The 20,977-nt window shown below is 36.7% G+C and overlaps 1 protein-coding gene across 9 annotated transcripts in view; it reads right to left on the minus strand.

Moving 5' to 3' along the window:
* Window positions 1-20,977, minus strand: part of KLHL5 (kelch like family member 5) — a 95,989-nt gene that overhangs the window by 20,685 nt on the left and 54,327 nt on the right. For all 9 annotated transcript variants that reach the window (XM_019414060.2, XM_019414062.2, XM_019414070.2 and 6 more), the window contains 2 exons: window positions 10,347-10,533; window positions 3,675-3,899 (listed from right to left, as the gene is read on the minus strand). In XM_019414060.2, the coding sequence (XP_019269605.1) occupies window positions 3,675-3,899; window positions 10,347-10,533 (412 nt within the window). The remainder of the gene's footprint in view (window positions 1-3,674; window positions 3,900-10,346; window positions 10,534-20,977) is intronic.

Consider the following 20,977-nt stretch of genomic DNA (forward strand, 5'->3'; position numbering starts at 1 on the left):
TTAACACATTTATTCATTTTTGAGAGACAGAGACAGAGTGTGAGTGGGGCAGAGAGAGAGGGAGACACAGAATCCAAAACAGGCTCCAGGCTCTGAGCTGTTGGCACAGAGCCTGACGTGGGGCTTGAACTCACGGACCATAAGATCATGACCTGAGCTGAAGTCCAACACTTAACCAAGTGAGCTACCCAGGCACCCAATAAATCCTCCTTATAAAAAATTTTAAAAAATAAAAGATTTTTCAATAATTCAGATTTAAGATATGTTTGAAAAATCATTTTTATTCCTTTCCCCCTATTAATTCAAATTCATGACATTTTACTGTAGTTAGAGGTGATACCACAATCGTTGGTGTGATTCATCATCAGGGAACCAAGCCAGATTCATTTGTTCCCTTATTCAACAAATATCTATTTAGTGTTTATTAAGTGCCAAGCACTTAATAAAAGAACAGATAAGGGCCCTGCCATCATGGACCTAATATTTTAATGAGGAAACAGGCAAAATATATCTCAGGTATTGGTAAGTGCTAATAAGAAAAATGGAACTGAGTAAAAGGGTAGAGAGGGTCAGGGAAGACCTCTTAGATAAAATTACATCTGAACAAAAACACAAATGAAGTTAGGAAACCAGACAGAGAGACAACTGAGAGAAGAGATGGTGAGGTAAAGGGAGCAGTATGTACAAACTACACACACACACACACACACACACACACAGCTCCAAATATATATAAAATATATCCAATTATATGTGTATATGTATGTGTGCAAAGTTAACTAAAGGGCTGGAAGAAACGATAATGGGTCTAATTCAACTCCTTTAACAGTATCTTTGAAAATAAATTCTAGCAGCAGAACCACTTCTTCCAAATGAAGTCTTTAGGTAATTCTCACATATAAAAGAGATAAAAGGAGTGTTTCCTATGTAAGAATTTCTTTTATAAGGTCAAATTGATTTATTATAGGATAAATTAGTAAGAACAAGGCTGTTTTGAATGAAAGATCTAAAAAAAAAAAACTTAAGACATATGAACTATAGGATTATTCTTCTCTGAACTTGCTTCAATAAAATCTTATGTGGTACCTAGAATGAACGATAGTATTCTATGCACAATCTGATCTGCACAAAACACAGCTGGATCATGGGCATTCTCATTCTGTGTACTCTAAGAATCTACCTTAAGTTAAAATTAAATTTCTTTTCTCCATGGTGGGGGAAAGTATGCATTTGAATCACACACTATTGACCCTGGATTTTATGGTCAACTCAAGGTTATAAGTCTCATTCATGCTGCTTTTAAGATACATTCCCATTCTGTGCCTATGTAATAAGTTGATTTTATGGACTAAAGATTAATATTTTATGCTTTCCTTAATTAAATTTCATATAGTTAATTTTTAGCTCCCCTCTCAATACCGTGCCCTTAATCCTCTGGTTTTACTGTCTTATCAAACTTGAAACTTAAGATCAACTTTAATTGAAACCTAATCACAAAAAGTAGAAGCACTTATTTCTTTGATTTTTTTTGTTGTCCAACTATCACACCAATCTTCATGCCTAGATAATTTACATTACTGATACTGACTTTTTTTGGCAGCCTCTGCTCTGGTGCTCAGCATTAATAAATTGAATGTAGTACAAAGCTATGCCATCTAAACTGAATGATGCCTTCATTGCTACTCATCCATCTTTTAATTCATCTTTTATGATGACCTATCAAATTCTTTATTGCAATTAATTTAAACCTTTTCCAAACTGTGATATATTGAAATATAGCCACAAATTTGTCTTACCGCTGAATGCATGCCTATTTTCAATGTGACGCTGTAGTGCCTCCCATAAAGAACAGTGTCCATCAATAGATGAACAGATGAATGGTACACACACACACACACACACAGCCATAAAAATGATGAGGTCATCCCACATGAGACATGCATGGACCTAGAGGGTATTATGCTAAGTGAAATAAGTGAGACTCAGAAAGGCAAATCTAAGAAATGAATAAACAAAAAAAGAGCAGAATCAGAATTATAAATACAGGGGTGCCTGGGTGGCTCACTCAGTTAAGTGTCTAACATCTCATGGTTCATGAGTTCAACCCCGCGTTGGGCTCTGTGCTGATGGCTCAGAGCCTGGACCCCACTTTGAATTCTGTGTTTCCCTCTCTCTGTCCCTCCCCTGCTCACACTGTCTCTCTCTCTCAAAAATAAATAAACATTAAAAAATTTTTAAAAAAGAACTATAAATACAGAGAATGAACTGATAGTTGCCAGAGGGGAGGGAGATGGAGGGCTGGGCAAAATGGGTGGAGAGGGAAATATAGGCCTCCAGTTATTGAATGAATAAGTCATGGGAATAAAAGGCAGAGCATAAGGAATATAGTCAATGGTACTGAAATAGGGATGTATAACAGGACAGATAGTAGCTATACTTATGGTGAACACAGCAGAATGTATAAACTTGTCAAATCATTAAGCTGTATACCTGAAGCCAATGTGACATGGTGTGTCAACTAGACTCAAATAAATATTAATATAAATACATACATACATATATAAATAAGAAGAGTAGTCTTGATCTCTACTCTTTGGATCTGGACTTGCCCATGTGACTTGTTTTGGCCAGTGCAACATTAGCAAGTACAACGCTAGCAGAAGCTTGAAAATTCTTTGTGCACTGTGGCTTGCCTTCTCTTGCTGCTTTTGAAACCCTGTGACTGGCACCATGTGAAGAAGCCTGGCTAGCCTGATGAATGATTACAGGCATGTGGCCCAGTTGTCTCTGTTACCCAGGCCAACAATCTACCTACCACTACACATGTAAATGAGGCTATCCTAGATCACCTAGCTGACCTGTAAGCCCACCAGAGATCCATGAAAAAATCTAGCAGAAATCATCTAAGGCAGGCATCCCAGACCAGAAAAATGCCTCAGCTGACCCACAGTTCCAACAGCTAAATATACGGTTGTTGTTTTAAACCTTTGACCTTTCGAGTTAGGCAGCAAAAGCCCCATCTAATTTTATGTCCATCTGCTTCACTCATCTAACAATTCTTTTTATTTCATCAATTCTTTCTCCTATCAGAAAAGATAGATCATCTGATATAAGGCCCTAAGTTATCTTCTATCAGCTCAGAGTGAGCCATCAGTTCCTTCAGAGTAAAGATAGTGTCTTCTTCATCTTTGTACATCTACAGAACAAAGAGCATGATGGTACATAGTACATGCTAATCAATGTCAGTTTAGTGTTTTATTGAATGAAAGAATGAAAAGTCTCTATCATTATATTCTCTGTGCCAGCTCAAGATTTCTCTGGGTTTTTACTCATTTCTGCTTAAAAAACAGGGGATATAGATGAAAAATAATAATGCTAAGTATTTTTAAATAAACATTTCAATCAGGTTAGATTAACACTGATTGACAGAACACACATTTTAAAACGTGTTACACTAGAATCCTTAAATATCCATGTTTTTACTTGTGCTAGTTGCTGTTACATTCATGTATATTCTACTTCCCAGTTAAAGACCATGTGAAGGAATGCTTGGCAACTGATTGCTGCTGACTCAGCAGCTGCCACATTGGTTTTCTTCTGCCTGGTACAGAATGTAAAAATGCTGTGGAAGCTTAATGATGATATCATGAATGAACGTGCATGGTTATACTCACCAAGGCCATGTCTGTGGGTGGACATAGGAGGCATCACACTCCAGGTTTTTGTTTTGGGGTTGTAGCATTCTACAGTGTTCAAAGTCTTCAGTCCATCTCTTCCTCCAACCACATACAGTTTGTCATCTAACACTGCAACACCAAACTGCAGCCTCCTCCCATTCATATTTGCTACAGGAGTCCACATATTTGTACGAAGATCATACTTTTCAATGCTTGTTGCTCCTTCACAGTAATATATAGATGTTACATAAAAGAATTTCACATTTGAGTACTTTATGATTTTATACACATAAAAGTATAATTTATTAGCATTGACAATAATACTTTTATTATATTTCATTGAGCTCCTGCATGGTCAGGCCCCTGCTTATGTCTCTGACCTCATCTCCTACTATTCTCCAGGGCATACACAAGGCTCTACATTAAAAGGTCAAGTGAGAAAGGATTACTTGTAACAGCTAGAAGTGGCAGGAAAAGCAGGGAAGTTTAGTGTCATGGAACCCAAAATAAAAAAAAATTGTAGCAGGTAGTTTTGAAGGAAGATGGTAGCAGAATAGGACAACCCTAGACTTGCCTCATCTCATGACTACAACTAGATAACTATCAGATACTCAATACACGAGAAATCGGTACAAAGACTGGCAGAACAAACTCCACATCTAAGGGCAGGAAAAAGGCCACATCAAAGATGGTAGGAAGTATGGAGACATGACTTGGGAGAGAAATGGATCATGGTCAATGCAGTGAGGAGGGAGTCATGGTATTAGAGAAGGGTGAGAGACAAACCAGCACACAGGGAACTGCATGGGGAAAATGAATCCCCTTAGCAACTGGGCTTGGAAAATGAGAGGGCATGAATTTCATGAGTTCTTGCAACCAGTGGGGCTTAGAACCTGGGGTTTTAAAAGTCAGCATGCTTGGCTCTTGGAGACCTTGAAGAACATTGGGGCTGCTCTTAGAGAAAAGCGTATCTGCAAGCTGACATACAGCACAGAAACAGCGATCTGAAGAGCACCTGGAGACACAGTAGAGAGGTTAGTTGCTTATATCGGAGTGTGTCCCGAGGAGGCAGCATTCATGGAGAGACCTCTCTAGTAACAAAGAAATTGGCAGGTGCCATTTCTCTCTCCCCATCCCTCATCATAAGCACAGGGCCACCTGCAGGAACCAGCACAGTGCCAACACTCACCACCTACCTTGCTTACATCCAGCCCAGCACCCCCCAAACTCCAGTGGAACTGCCCTTCCCAGTCACACTTGCCTTCGTCCCAGCACAGGGGCCCCCTTTCTCCGGAAGACCAGCCCAAACTCCTGCCAACTCTGCATCTGCTGACTGAGGACTTTTGTGAGGCCTCAATTCCAGTGGTGGTGGTGACAGGTCTCTTTTCACAAGCAAACCAGAGCACATCTAGTTAAAATGCACTACATTCAGGCCAGGGACCAAACACTGCCCATAACAAGCAAAGAGAGTCTCTGCAGACAATTGGTATGAAGGATAAAGTGGCCAGGACACAGCAACAAAAGCACATGCAGCACACACTGGACACACTCCTGGAAGTACCAGGCCCTGGGGAACAGGAGATACTACACTGCAGGGTACTATAAGATCTCTTCTTTATAAAGCCATTACTCTCAAGAACAGGAGACATAGCTGACTTTCCAGAGAAACAGGCACAGAGACTTAGACAAATGAGAAAACAGAGCACAAAGTTTGGCTATAAAAGGGAGGAGAGAGATAGGAATTATTAGATCAGTTGAGAGAGGTTTTATTTTGTTTTTAAAGCTGGATAAACTTGAGTTTGCTTAAATGCTCATGGGAAGGATCTACTTGTGAGGAAAGAAGCTGTAAATACAGGAGAGAAGGGATCCTACTTAACAGTGAGGTTCCTGAGGAATCAAGAAAGGGCAATGTCAGAGCACAGATGTGGGGCTGGCTTTCCTAAGAGGAGGGAAGGGATATACATTCTCCTGCGACCTGGAAGGACAAGAGCCTAAGTGAACATCATGGATTTTGGAAACTATCAGTGTGAGAAGTCTGGGGATAACTGCCTGGTCCTGTCTCTCTCTCTCTCTCTCTCTATATATATACATATATATATATATATATATATATATTTTTAAGAACTGGAAGATTCCAGGAACTTTTGTTTGCTTTATGAAATGAGAAAAAAAATTAAAAGCACCACCCCTCTAAAAAAATCCAACTTCCAGTTATGAAGAGTTCAATTAGAATCTATTTTAATTCTAAGTGTTGAATATCATATGCAATCAGAGCTCTTTATAGAATTAAAATCGTAACAAATATTTATTCTGAAGTATTTGTTATAATTACTTCATCAGAGCACTAGTACTACTGGAAACTCCTAAAATTTAGAAAGAGTTTTGTTATATATATTATATATATAATATTATATATATAATCTATTTAGAATACTGTATATATAATATACGTATTTCTTCTCATACATTATAGTTTTTATTTTATTAATTTAACCTATGAAATTCTTAAGTTATTTGGGATAGATTACGAGTCTTTTTCCATCTCTGTATTCTTTTTTTTTTTTTTAAAGATTTTATTTTTACACCCAACATAGGGCTCAAACTTACAACCCTGAGATCAAGAGCCACAGGCTACTGACCAAGCCAGCCAGGTGACCCATCATCTCTGTATTCTTCACAGCAACAGAGTTTCTTGTATGCAGTAGCTGTTCAAAAATATTTTTTGAGCTTGAAAAATCTTTCTTTATAATTTTTAGTTATAATGAGATTTTATTCATACACTCAGATTATTTTATGTAATAGTATACTTTATTCATCACTCTGAATTTGATCTTAAAAAATGTCTTCATTCCATTAAAAAGGCAATGCTAGTCATCTTTCCTCACTTATGAAGTTAGGGAATATTTCTTTCATTTTAAGTTCTTTCTTTTATTTCTAGCTCACTAGGCAGTATCATAGTCCTATGAACTGCTAAGTAAAATATCCTTTGCTAACATCAAACATAATTCTTAAAATAAAAACAAAAACAAATATCCCCAAATAACAAATTCCTAATAATTACAAAATTCTGTGTAGAAGCTTCAAACTTCCTTGACTTATACTTAAAGATTAGCCTTTAAAAAAGTAAGCAGAAATATATGCTAACATTTTCTTAGTGGTTATTTAGAAACATTACCAGTTTATGTGTTAGGCTCTACACTAAGTTATATGTAGGGACCAAGAACCCAGTGATCAGATTGCCCTCCAATTAATGCAAATTGCTCTCCATTATAAAGACACCGGGTACAAAATAAGTTGAGGCCAGGGAAGATAGCTTGAATAGGATAGAAGGTAAGAGTAACTGATGTCTAGCAAAGACTCAGAAATAAAGTTGGTCAAGTAGTAAGGGCCAGATTACAGAAAGTCTTCAAACCTAAAAAGAGGAATTTATGTCTTATGTGGTAAGAAGTAAAGACTATTATAATTTTTAGCAGAGTAATGGCATATAAACAGAAGAAATAATGAAACAGAGGGTATAGTCTCCCACGTCAATGCCTGATCTGAATCCTGATTCCATCCCTAATTAGCTGTGTATTCTGGGGAAAGGTAGTTAACTTTTCTAAGTCCAGGTATCCTAGAGCAATAGCAACATTCAACTCTTACAGTTGTTATGAACATGAAATTAAAAATGATAGGTGAAGCACTTAACATGATGCCTAGCACATAGTAACAACACAATGAGCACAATGAATGCTATTCCTATGTTAAATGAATGTGATCAAAAGATATAGGCTGATAGGGGGCTACCTGGTACTAGAAAGTAGCAATGGAAATTTAGAAGAACAGACCCCTTTCAAAGACTATTTGGTGACTGTCAGAAGGTACGATTTAGAGGGAAGGGAGGGAGGGATGGGAAAGAAAGAAAGACAGAGATATATTATTCACTTTGGGTACTTAGTATCTGAGTTCCTTCTCATGCAAGGGGAACTTTCCACCGTAGGAAAGAGCTTTGATGAGAGGCAGAAACCCATCTACCATAAGGCTGAAAAGACAGTTATTGATCCTCATTGTCCTTGGAGGCTTAGGGCCCGGGAAGCTGGTAAAAATAGATGCTTAAACCTAGGATTTAAAATCTAAGGCAGGCATTATAAAGAAGGTGCAGTGGATATAGTTCCTGCCCATTTCTCAACAGCCTTCTTTATCTGCTAAAATGAGCCAGAGTTGGTATCCGTTGAAAGACACTGAATTACAGTTCCGAGTCCTCAAGTCTGGGAGACATGGGTCAGAACACACAAAATTTGAGATGAAAGTTGGACAACAAACAGATATTTTATACAAGTTGGAAATATGAGCATAAAAGCAACACAATGGTATAAGCAATACAGAAATAACCGTTAAAGCCTTGAAAAAGAGAGGGAAAGATGGAGAGGAAGAAGTGCCAGTAACGACTACAAAGCTGAGCACTAGTTCCAAGCATATAGTAAACAATAAGTATTTGCAGATTGATTACCTGGACTGTAGAGTGCTCCAAAAATGCCAAATATTTATACTATAACTCTCATCAGTTATCTAACTTTATGTATTTCTGTAGCATTCAGTGATGAAGCCTATATTTAGAACTTCAGCATCTATAAATACATAGTACTCTACTATGTTCTGTGGGATAATATCTACAGCTATATCTTTGTTACCATGAGGCTAAAAGTTAAATCACAATAAAAGACTTTCAATTAGAGCTCATAGTTTTATATTCTTTAAAGATATCAGGTAGAAAAGAAATCTTTGTGAATAATGCATCAAGGGCTTAAGTCATACAAATAATTCAAGAGATGGCAAAGGACAACCTTCATTCATCTGGCAAATATTTACTGATGCTATCTATGGGCAAGGCACTGATCTAGGCTCTGTGGGATATATTCTTGAAAAAAACAAAAAGCAAAAAACAAAAAAACCAAGTTTCTTGCTTTCCAGAGCTTACTTGTGGGTAAGAGGTAGACGATAAATCAATGGATCAGGTGCGATGAAGAAACATAAGTAGAGGAACAAGACAGAAAGAGGTAGGCCAAAGATTAGAGAGTGATGAACAGGTGATGACTGGTCATGGAAGTCTTCTTTGGTAAACTGATGTCTGGGAATCTAAGTGAATAAATTCTGCGAGGCATTCCAACATCAGAGCACATAGCATTCCAGTGAGAGGGAACAGCTAATATCCTCAGTGTGGGATAATGTTTGGCTTGTTACGTGAACAGGGAGGCCAGTGGGGCTAGAACACAAAAGAGTGGAGAAGTGGAATGAATGAGCTGAGCTCAGAAAGGTAGTCTGAAGTCAGACAGGTGTTGTCAGGGAATTTCAGGCGGTTATTAGTACTAGGAAATCAGAGGGAGATCAAGGTACACTGAGAGATAATACACAGAAAGCTTCTAGCACAATACCTGACATTGGGTAGGCACTATATGTGGTATTTGTTACTATTACTGTTACTATTAGTAAAAACTGTTACAAGAACAACACAAAGAATTCCCAGATACCTTTGGTACAGATTTCCCAAATATTGAGGTTTTATATTTGCTCTCACTATATACGGGTATGTAGAATTTTTTTATTCCTGAACTGTTTAAGTTGTAGAAATGATACCTTGTACCCTAAATACTTCAGTGCGTCTTCCTCAAGACAAGAAACCCTATCACAAAACCACAATACAATGATCAAAACCTGGAAATTAACATTTATACAATGCTGTCATCTAATCTACAGACTTAATTTGGATCTTATCATTTGTTCCAATTATGTCCTTTATAGCAAAAGAAATTCAAGATGATGCATTACAATAGTTGTCATATCTCTTCAGTCTCCTGAGATGTGGAATAATTCCTGAATCTTTTCTGCATTTCATGATATTAGGATTTTGGAAAACTACAGACAGATTAGTTATTTTGTAGAATGTCTCTCAACTTGGATTTGTTTGTTTCTTTCCTCATGATTGAGTTTGGATTATACACTTTTGGCAAGCGTAACTACAGATGTACAGCTGAGTTCTTCTTACTGTCTCCCACAAGAGGAACATACTACTGATTAGTCTCGTTACTGGCAATAAGACATCGATCATTTGGTTAAGGTGCTGTCTGCCACGTTTCTCCACTGTAAAGATACTATTTCACCCTTTGTAACTACTAAGCAAGTGGTTGGAAGATACTTGGAGGATAATTATCCTGTTCTCAAACCTTCACCTACTGATTGCAGCATCTATGAATGATTCTGACTGAATTAGTTATCATTAAGGTGGTTGCCAAATGGTACTTTTTCTAGTCCTATCTTTCCTTCTATATTTATTAGTTGGCATTCAAAGAAAACTTTTCCCTTCTCCAATCTTTATTTGTGTAAGAGTGGGCTCATGCATCCTTACTGATTTACTAAATGATAATCTTTTATCATCATTATCTATTTTGATGCTGAAATTATCCTAGATTTGGACAGTAGTAGCCTCTACAAATGGCCTCTTCTGTCCCTTGACTGTCTCCATTATTCTTTGACCACTTCTTTACTTTCTGGCACTACAAGATGTGCTGGGTTTATCTTGTCTTTTTCCAGTCCTGGAAACAGCCATTTCTCTAAAAAAGCTCATTGGCCATATGTATTACTAATTAAAGTTCTTTTTTCCCCTCTTCCCCCAAATAAAAAATGATTTAATACCTTTTGTTGAATCCATTCCTCCAACTGCAAATAGTGTTCCAACCGTTGACTTTCTAGGTTTTGTCCGAGGGCTTTGTAACATGGGTCGTCTCTCTGGTAATAAGTGGTACTTCATCGCTTCCATAATAAGTTTCTGACATTCTATATCATCCCGGAAAAGTGCATTATTTTCCATATCTGCCAGGAACTAGAAAAGAATAGGGAGTATGTACACCGAGTGACCAAGAAAATAGTAATTAAAAGAATAACCTATATAGTTCACAAATGGGAATTATCTCATTGAGAAAAAAAATCCATGTGTGGACATCTATTTTTAACTAAAATCTGCAATATTTACAAGATTTACATTTTAAATTTCATTGAAAAACATAAACTGACTGGATAACTGGTATGCTCTAAAACCTGAGTGGTGCTTATCTCTGGGTAGTGGGGAAACTGCTGCTTCTTAAATAAACTTTTTTACTGCTTTTCTATATTGTTTAGATTTTCTAAAATAAATCATTTTACTTTTTCTTTTTATTTAATTTATTTTTTTATTTACATCCAAGTTAGTTAGCATATAGTGCAACAATGATTTCAGGAGTAGATTCTTTAATGCCCCTTACCCATTTAGCCCATCCCCTCTCCCACAACCCCTCCAGAAACCCTCTGTTTGTTCTCCATATTTAAGAGTCTCTTATGTTTTGTCCACCTCCCTGTTTTTATATTATTTTTGCTTCCCTTATGTTCATCTGTTTTGTCTCTTAAAGTCCTCATATGAGTGAAGTCATATGATTTTTGTCTTTCTTGGACTAATTTTGCTTAGCATAATACCCTCTAGTTCCATCCACGTAGTTGCAAATGGCAAGATTTCATTCTTTTTGATTGCCGAGTAATACTCCATTGCATATATATACCACGTCTTCTTTATCCGTTCATCCATTGATGGACATTTGGGCTCTTTCCATACTTTGGCTATTGTTGGTAATACTGCTATAAACATTGGGGTGCTGTGCCCCTTCAAAAGAGCATACCTCTATCCCTTGGATAAATGCCAAGTAGGGCAATTGCTGGGTCGTAGGGTAGTTCTATTTTTAATTTTTTGAGGAACATCCATACTGTTTTACAGAGTGGCTGCATCAGCTTGCATTGCCACCAGCAATGCAAAAGAGATCCTCTTTCTCGGCATCCTCATCAACATCTGTTGTTGCCTGAGTTGTTAATGTTAGTCATGCTGATAGGTGTGAGGTGGTATCTCATTGTGGTTTTGATTTGTATTTCTCTGATGATGAATGATGTGGAGCATTTTTTCATGTGTCTGTCAGCCATTTGGATGTCTTCTTTGGAGAAGTGTCTACTCACGTCTTTTGCCCATTTCTTCACTGCATTATTTGTTTTTTGGGTATTGAGTTTGATCAGCTCTTTATAGATTTTGGATACTAACCCTTTATCTGATTGTTATTTGCAACTATCTTCTCCCATTCTATTGGCTTCCTTTTAGTTTTGCTGATTGTTTCCTTTGCTGTGCAGAAGCTTTTTATTTTGATGAGATCCCAATAGTTCATTTTTGCTTTTGTTTCCCTTGCCTCCGGAGACATGTTGAGTAAGAAGTTGCTGCGGCCAAGGTCAAAGAGGTTTTTGCCCGCTTTCTCCTCGAGGATTTTGATGGCTTCCTGTCTTACATTGAGGTCTTTCTTCCATTTTGAGTTTATTTTTGTGTATGGTGTAAGAAAGTGATCCAGGTTCATTTTTCTGCATGTCGCTGTCCAGTTTTCCCAGCACCACTTGCTGAAGAGACTGTCTTTATTCTATTGGATATTCTTTCCTGCTTTGTCAAAGATTAGTTGGCCACACATTTGTGGGTCCATTTCTGGGTTCTTTCTCTATTCTGTTCCATTGATCTGAGTGTCTGTTTTTGTGCCATTACTTCTTCAATTAGAAATAATTTTAACTGAAGAAGAATAATTATAAATAAAAGTTGACTAATGACTGCATTTACCTGAACTCCCTATACAGTGCTCAAAGAACAACAGCAAAAACAACTTACCAATTTCTTAGGTGGAAGAGAACTCTAAATGGTGATTATCCTAAAGGAATTTAAATCCCTTGTGCTTCACTAAATCCCATTTTTTTAACTTATGTAATTTTATGCAAAGGTATAGATATGGTTTCATCCTGCCTTTTAAAAAATGCGTTTCTTTTCTTTTTGCGCTTGTTTCTACATCCACCTCCCTACCCCTATATTACTGTATTTCTTTCACTTGGGCTATTGATCCATGTGAAATTAATTTTTATATAGAGTATGAGTTGAAGAATATTTTAATCTCCTTCCAGGTGGATGGCCAATTTGGTACTAGCACCATTTATTAAACAATCCCCTCCACTTCCAAGTAAATGGAAACTTGGTTATACATTACATTCTCAAAAATACATCTCAGGATATATGAGACCTGTTTTCTGAATCTTATTCTTTTCCATTGATCTATTACTATTCTGATACCATAATTTTTTAGTGTCTTTATGACATATTCTGATTTTTTTAATTTAAATATACCACTACTGGGGCGCCTAGGTGGCTCAGTAGGTTAAGCATCCAACTTTGGCTCAGGTCATGATCTTGCGGTTGGTTGAGTTCGAGCCCCGCGTCGGGCTCTGTGCTGACAGCTCAGAGCCTGGGGCCTGTTTCGGATTCTGTGTCTCCCTCTCTTTCTGACCCTCCCCCGTTCATGCTCTATCTCTCCCTGTCTCAAAAATAAATAAATGTTAAAACAACAATATATTAAAAAATAAATAAATAAATAAATAAATAAATATACCACTACTGTTCATTTTCATAGTTTTCTTGACTGTTTTTGAGTCTTTATTTTTCATATAAGCTTAAGATATATTTATCTAATTCCCCTTCACCATCTCGATCCTGTTGGAATTCTATTATGAACTTCATTAAATTATTTATTAATTTTGGAAGAATTTACATTTTTATGACATCAAGTCTTTCCATTTAGGAAGCCTAACCATTTGTTGTATACCTTTCTTCATATAGGTCTTATGCCTTTCTTTTATTAAATATACATATTTAATATACATATTACATAATTGATTTTTATTGCTACTGGGAAGGGATTTTTAAATTTTCATTTTGCATATATTTTGCTAGAGGAGAGACAAATCTTTGGTTATTGTATATTTGTTTATAATCTACTATTTTACAACATTCCCGTATATCACTCTAGTTATTAGGCATAATATCATTATCATAATCATCACCAAACAGGGATAGTGTACATTTCTAATCTGTATGCCAATTACTTCATTTTTATTTTATTATTACAATTGCTAAAATGTTCAAAGCAATGGTAAATAATTAGGATGAAACAGAGTACCCCTGTTTCTGGTTTGAACTGATACAGTTGTAGTGTATGACTATTAAGGATGAAAGTCAATACAGCATCTAGTAATTTTATTATATTTAGGCTGTTTTCATCTCTTCCTATTTTACGTCATCATTTTAAAACTAAGAATGGTTCCTACATTCTTTCTGAATGCCCTTTATACATCCATTGACACGATCATATGGCTTTTTCACCTTTAAGTTATTGACGTAATAATTATCTTGACAGATTTCCTGAAACTCAATCATTCTTATATTTCTGGAACAAGACTTTCCTGGTCATAGTGTATCATCCTTTTGACACACTGCAGGAATGCATTTGATAATATAAGGTATATTTTACTAAATATATTTTAGTAAACCTGCCAACTTGTGCAGCCATTACCATAAACCATTTTGGAGCATTTTGATCACCCTACTTAGACCCTGCATACCTGTTTGCTGTTTAATCTCTGTTCTCATCTCCTATTTCATGTGCCAATCTGTCTCTATAGATTTGAAGGTTTTTTTTTTTTATGTTTCATATAAAGTCATATACTGTGTGGTATCTTGTGTCTCCCTTTTTTACATTTAGTGTGTTTTTGAGGTTCAGCCATGTGTCGCATGTATTAGTACTTAATTTCTTTTATACAAAATTTTTTTTATTGCAGTTGACACACAATGTTACATTACTTTCAGGTGTACAACATAGTGATTCAATAACTCTATACGTTATGCTATGTTCACCACAAATGTATGCTCACCATCTATCACTGTACAACACTATTACAATATCATTGACTATATTTCCTATGCTGTATCTTTTACAACTATGACTTATCTATTCCATATCGGGAAGCCTGTATCTCCCACTTCCCTTCACCCATTTTACCCATTTCCCCACCCTCGCTGCTCTGGCAACCATCACTTTGTTCTCTGTATTTATGGATCTGTTTCTTTCTTTCTATTTTTTTTTTAATTTTTAAAATATGTATTTATTTTTGAGAGAGACAGGGACAGGGCAGAAAGAGAGGGGGACAGAGGATCTGAAGTGGGCTCTGTGCTGACAGCACTGAGCCCAATTTGGGGCTTGAACCCATGAACTGTGAGATCATGACTTGAGGTGACGTCGGATGCCTGATGGACTGTGCCACCCACACCCACCCAGGGTCTGGATTTTTGTTTGTTTGTTTGGTTTTTAGATTCCACATATAAGTTAAATCATTTGGTATTTGTCTTTCTCTGACTTCTTTCACTTAGCATAATACCTTCTAGGCCTATCCATGTTGTCACAAATGGCAAGATCTCATCCTTTTTTTATGGCTGAGTAGTATTGCAGTACATGTGCCTCTGTGTGTGTGTGTGTGTGTGTGTGTGTGTGTGTGTGTGTGTGTAGACCACATTTTCTTTATCCATTCATCTAGAGATGGGTTGCTTCCATATCTTAGCTATTGTAAGTAAAGCTACAATAAACACAGGGGTGTATATATCTTTTTGAATTAGTGTCTTTGTTTTCTTTGGGTAAATACCCGGTAGTGGAATTGCTGGGCCATAGGGTAGTTCTATTTTTAATTTTTTGAAGAACCTCCATACTATTTTTCCATAGTGGCTATGCCAATTTACATTCCTACCAACAGTGCACAAGGGTTCCTTGGTACTTCATTTCTTTTTATTGCTGAATAATATTCCATTGATTGATGTACCACATTTTGTCTATCTGTTCACAGTTGATGGACACAGATTATTTCTAGTTTTCGGCTATCATGAATAAAGCTGCTAAGAACATTTGCATGCAAGTCTTTATGTAGGTAAATGCTTTCATTTCTCTTGGGTAGATACCTAGATGTAGAATTGCTGGGCCATATGGTAAATATATGTTAACTTTTTAAGAAACTGCCAAACCATTTTTCAAGTAGCTGCATCATTTTATGTTCCCACAGGCAATATATGAGGGTTCCTGTTTGTCCACATTCACACCAACAACTGTTACTATTTCCTTTTATTTTAGCCATTTGAGTGGGTGGGAAATACAGCTTTACTTTGCAAATACAAATGAATAATAATGTTGAGAATATGTTCCTATTTTGATAAAGGAAGAGTCTCTAACAAAAGTCACTGTAAAAAACGTTTGTGGCATTTGGAAACTGAGTAGAGTATGCTAATGGAAAAAAAGCCAAATTTAGACATAAGTCTCAGGACCTCTGCCAGAGTATAAATTATGGTATTAATTATTCCATATTTTTCTATGCACACAAAATATAGTTATACTTGCTACAGAAACCATTACCAAATATGCACTGAGTTGGCTCATTTAGATTGACCTTAATGTTCATATTACTTCTGTTATACAGAATTACTTCAGTCCTTTCTAAATAAAAACTAATGTGAAAAAAATGTAGAAAATAGGGGCTCCTGAGTGGCTCAGTTAGTTAGGTATCCAACTCTTGGTTTTAGCTCAGGTCATGATCTTATGGTTCCCTGGTTCGAGCCCTGCATTGGGCTTTGCACTGACAGCAGTGAAGGGGTGGGGGCTGCTTGGGATTTTCTTTCTGCCCCTCTCCCATTTGCACTCTCTCAAAATAAATAAATGAACTTAAAAAGACAAAAAACAAAACCGTAGGAAATAAAGTCTTGGGAAACTTAATAGTTACTGCAATTTGAAGTAAAATATATTTTTAAACATGCTAACAGTCTCTCTATGAATAAGTAGAGAGATGAAAGCCATTAATCCAAGCATCAGATTAATCAAACGGAAGGTACCAGGAATCATTTAGAAAATCATTCAGGAGGCGCTGAGAGAGAACTAAAAACCACTCTTGTATACTCTGCATGTTAGGTGAACACATGTGTCTTCCCTGCCACTAGAGAATGACAAATTACTTAAATGAAGGCATTAAGGAAATAGAAACATTTTTAATGTGTAAATTTTTACCTTCTCTCTCATACTTGATCTCATATGACTATTTTTCTAAAACGGCCCCCTCCAATACTACTTAAAGTAAAAAAATAGAATGTGAATGATTTCTTAATTCTATAGGCTTTAAAAGATGTTTTGGTATAAAAAATGTGTAAATCAAAAGAATAGAAAAGGTAAGTACTGGCTCATTTTATGTTTTTTTTACTTTTAGTAGAAAACAATAATAAGAATTGAGAACAGAACTGTGAAGACCAAGATACTTGTACTACAGGCTAACCATTGGAAACTCTGAGAATGTACATGTCAAAATATTTTAAATAATGTACATCTGTCCTAGTATTTCTATCCACATTGTTTAAAATTTGATCAAATAGAAAAGCTTGTAATATATTCAAGGATAAAACAAAAAAACACAAATATGTATCTTCTAGATTATTCACAGTTAAAAAATACACAGTAAGTCACACGAAAATGATCATTTGGTAGAGGATTACAATTACATACAATTATACACATACATACAATTATTTCCTAGGTCATTTTAGGGATCTACTGTGAGCGACACTACACTAGAATTACTATATGTAAAAGCATCCCTTCTAGCTAGACTGAATAGTGTTTCATATTAATACAGTAGGGTAAAATTTCATTGAGAAAGGAACGATTTTACAGAAGTAAATTCTTTCTTTTAACTTTATTATTTTTTAAATTTTTATTTATTTTATTTTAATTCCAGCATAGTTGACATACAGTGTTATATTAGTTTCAGGTGTACAATATAGTGATTTAACAAGCCTATAAATTATTCAGTGCTCATCATAAGTGTACTCTTAATCCCCTTCACCTATTTACAAAAGTAAATTTTTTAGGTAACTGGACCTAATGGCAATTAAAAAAAATTTTTTTTTTAATGTTTACTTATTCTTGAGACAGAGACAGAGCGTGAACAGGGGAGGGGCAGAGAGAGAAGGAGACACAGAATCCGAAGCAGGCTCCAGGCTCTGAGCTGTCAGCACAGAGCCTGTCATGGGGCTCAAACCCACAGACTGTGAGATCATGACCTGAGCTGAAGTCGGACGCTCAACTGACTGAGCCACCCAGGTGCCCCCCTCATGGCAATTTTTTAATATTAGTCACTATTATTTGATATGTACTAGACAATTTAAATAATTGTAATATTTTCCTATCTTTTAAAATAAAACATACAGAATAAAATCCAACATTTTCTTGATGGTTTTAGAGTCCTCTTCCAAACTTCCATTGCTTAGGGGCACCTGGGTAGCTCAGTCAGTTAAGCTTCTGACTCTTGATTTCAGCTCAGGTCATGATGTCACAGTTCATGGGATGGAGCCCTACATCCGGCTCTGCACTAATAGCACAAAGCATGCTTGGGATTCTCTCTCTCCCTCCCTTTCTCTGCCCTTCCCCTGCACACTCTCCTCTCTCTCTCAAAAATAAATACATAAACTTAAAAAAAAAGACCTTCATCACTTGATAACCATAACTTTGCAAACTTGCAAGGAAAGAAAAAAAAAAACCCTGCTAGTATTTCTAAGTGTCACAATAGTGCAACATAGTATTATTAATGTAGAAAAGAAAAACATTGCTCAGAAAGGTGAAGTAACTTATTTATATCATACAGGGCAATGTAGTTTCCATCAGTCATCACTATTCATCTGCTAAGACATTGATTGTCAAACTAGAGTGTGCTTCAAATCCACATGAAGGCAAATTAAAATACAACCTACTAGGCCCCATCCCAGAGTTTCAGATTTTGCAGGTATAGAATGGGGCCTAATAATTTGCATTTTAAGTTGTGTATCTGAGACTTTCTTCCTTCTTTAGAAAGACCTGGATTGCTATATACTTCCCTCTTATGACCACCTTTGCTGCATCGCAGAGGTTTTGGGCTGTGGTGTTATCATTTTCATTGGCTTCCATGTACTTTTTAATTTCCTCTAACTTCTTGGTTAGTCCATTCATTCTTTTTTTTAAAATTTTATTTATTTTTTAAAATTTACAAGCAAATTAGTAAGCATATAGTGAATAGGAGGAGTAGATTCCTTAATGCCCCTTACCCATTTAGCCCATCCCCCCCCACAACCTGTCCAGCAACCCTCAGTTTGTTCTCCATATTTATGAGTGTCTTCTATTTTGTCCCCCTCCCTGTTTTTATATTATTTTTGTTTCTCTTCCCTTATGCACATCTGTTTTGTCTCTTAAAGTCCTCATATGAGTGAAGTCATATGATTTTTGTCTTTCTCTGACTAATTTCACTTAGCATAATACCCTCCAGTTCCATCCACGTAGTTGCAAATGGCATGATTTCATTCTTTTTGATTGCCAAGTAATCCTCCATTGTATATATATATACCACATCTTCTTTATCCATTCATCCATCGATGGACATTTGGTCTCGTTCCATACTTTGGCTATTGTTGATAGTGCTGCTATAAACATGGGGGTATGTGTATGTGTCCCTTCGAAACAGCACACCTGTATCCCGTGGATAAATGCCTAGTAGTGCAATTGCTGGGTTGTAGGGTAGCTCTATTTTTAGTTTTTTGAGGAACCTCCATACTGTTTTCCAGAGTGGCTACACCAGCTTGCATTGCCACCAATAATGCAAAAGAGATCCTCTTTCTCCGCATCCTCGCCAACATCTGTTGTTGCCTGAGTTGTTAATGTGAGCCATTCTGACAGGTGTAAGGTGGTATCTCATTGTGACTTTGATTTCTATTTCCCTGATGAAGAGTGATGTGGAGCATCTTTTCGTGTCTGTCAGCCATGGATGTCTTCTTTGGAGAAGTGTCTATTCATGTCTTTTGCCCATTTCTTCACTGCATTATTTGTTTTTTGGGTGTTGAGTTTGATCAGTTCTTTATAGATTTTGGATACTAACTCTTTATCTGATATGTCATTTGCAAATATCTTCTCCCATTCTGTCGGTTGCCTTTTAGTTTTGCTGATTGTTTCCTCTGCTGTGCAGAAGCTTTTTATTTTGATGAGTTCATTTTTGCTTTTGTTTCCCTTGCCTCCAGAGACGTGTTGAGTAAGAAGTTGTTGTGGCCAAAATCAAAGAGGTTTTTGCCTGCTTTCTCCTCGAGGATTTTGATGGCTTCCTGTCTTACATTGAGGTCTTTCATCGCGCGCAGCGCGTGTGTGTGTGTGTGTGTGTGTGTGTGTATGGTGTAAGAAAGTGATCCAGGTTCATTCTTCTGCATGTTGCTGTCCGGTTTTCCCAGCACCACTTGCTGAAGAGACTGTCTTTATTCCATTGGATATTCTTTTCTGCTTTGTCAAAGATTACTGGCCATACGTGTTTGGGTCCATTTCTGGGTTCTCTATTCTGTACCATTGATCTGAGTGTCTGTTCTTCTGCCAGTACCACACTGTCTTGATGATTACAGCTTTGTAATATAGCTTGACATCTGGGATTGTGATGTCTCCAGCTTTGGTTTTGTTTTCAAGATTGCTTTGGCTATTCGGGGTCTTTTCTGGTTCCATAAAAATTTTTAGTATTATTTGTTATAGATCTGTGAAGAATGCTGTTGTTATTTTGATAGGGATTGCACTGAATATGTAGATTACTTTGGGTAGTATCAACATTTTAACAGTATTTGTTCTTCCTATCTAGGAGCATGGAATCTTTTTCCATTTTTTTGTGTCTTCTTCAATTTCTTTCATAAGCTTTCTACACTTTTCAGAGTATAGATTTTTTTTTTTTAATTTTTTAACGTGTATTTATTTTTTGAGAAGAGAGAGACAGAGCATGAGTGGGGGAGGGGAGAGAAAGAGGGAGACACAGAATCCGAAACAGGCTCCAGGCTCCGAGCTGTCAGCACAGAGCCCCATGCGGGGCTCGAACCCATGGACCACGAGATCACGACCTGAGCCGAAGTCAGTGGCCCAACCGACTGAGCCACCCAGGCGCCCCCAGAGTATAGATTTTTCACCTCTTGGTTAGATTTATTCCTAGGTATTTTATGGTTTTTGGTGCAGCTGTAAATGGGATCGATTCCTTGATTTCTCCTTCTGTTGCTTCATTGTTGGTGTTTAGGAATGTAACTGATTTCTGTGCATTGATTTTATATCCTGCAACTTTGCTGAATTCATGAATCAGTTCTAGCAGTTTTTTGGTGGAATCTTTTGGGTTTTCCATATAGAGTATCATGTCATCTGCAAAGAGTGAAAGTTTGACCTCCTCCTGGCCCATCTGGATGCCTTTTATTTCTTTGTGTTGTCTGCCCATTCATTCTTTAGTAGGATGTTCTTTAGTCTCCCAAGTATTTGTTGTCTTCCCAATTTTTTTCTTGTGGTTGATTTTCAGTTTCATAGCGTTGTGAACTAAAAATATGTAAGGTA

The sequence above is a fragment of the Panthera pardus genome, unplaced genomic scaffold (genome assembly GCF_024362965.1).
Source record: "Panthera pardus isolate Hobbes unplaced genomic scaffold, ASM2436296v1 HiC_scaffold_13, whole genome shotgun sequence".
Taxonomy (NCBI): Eukaryota; Metazoa; Chordata; class Mammalia; order Carnivora; family Felidae; genus Panthera; species Panthera pardus.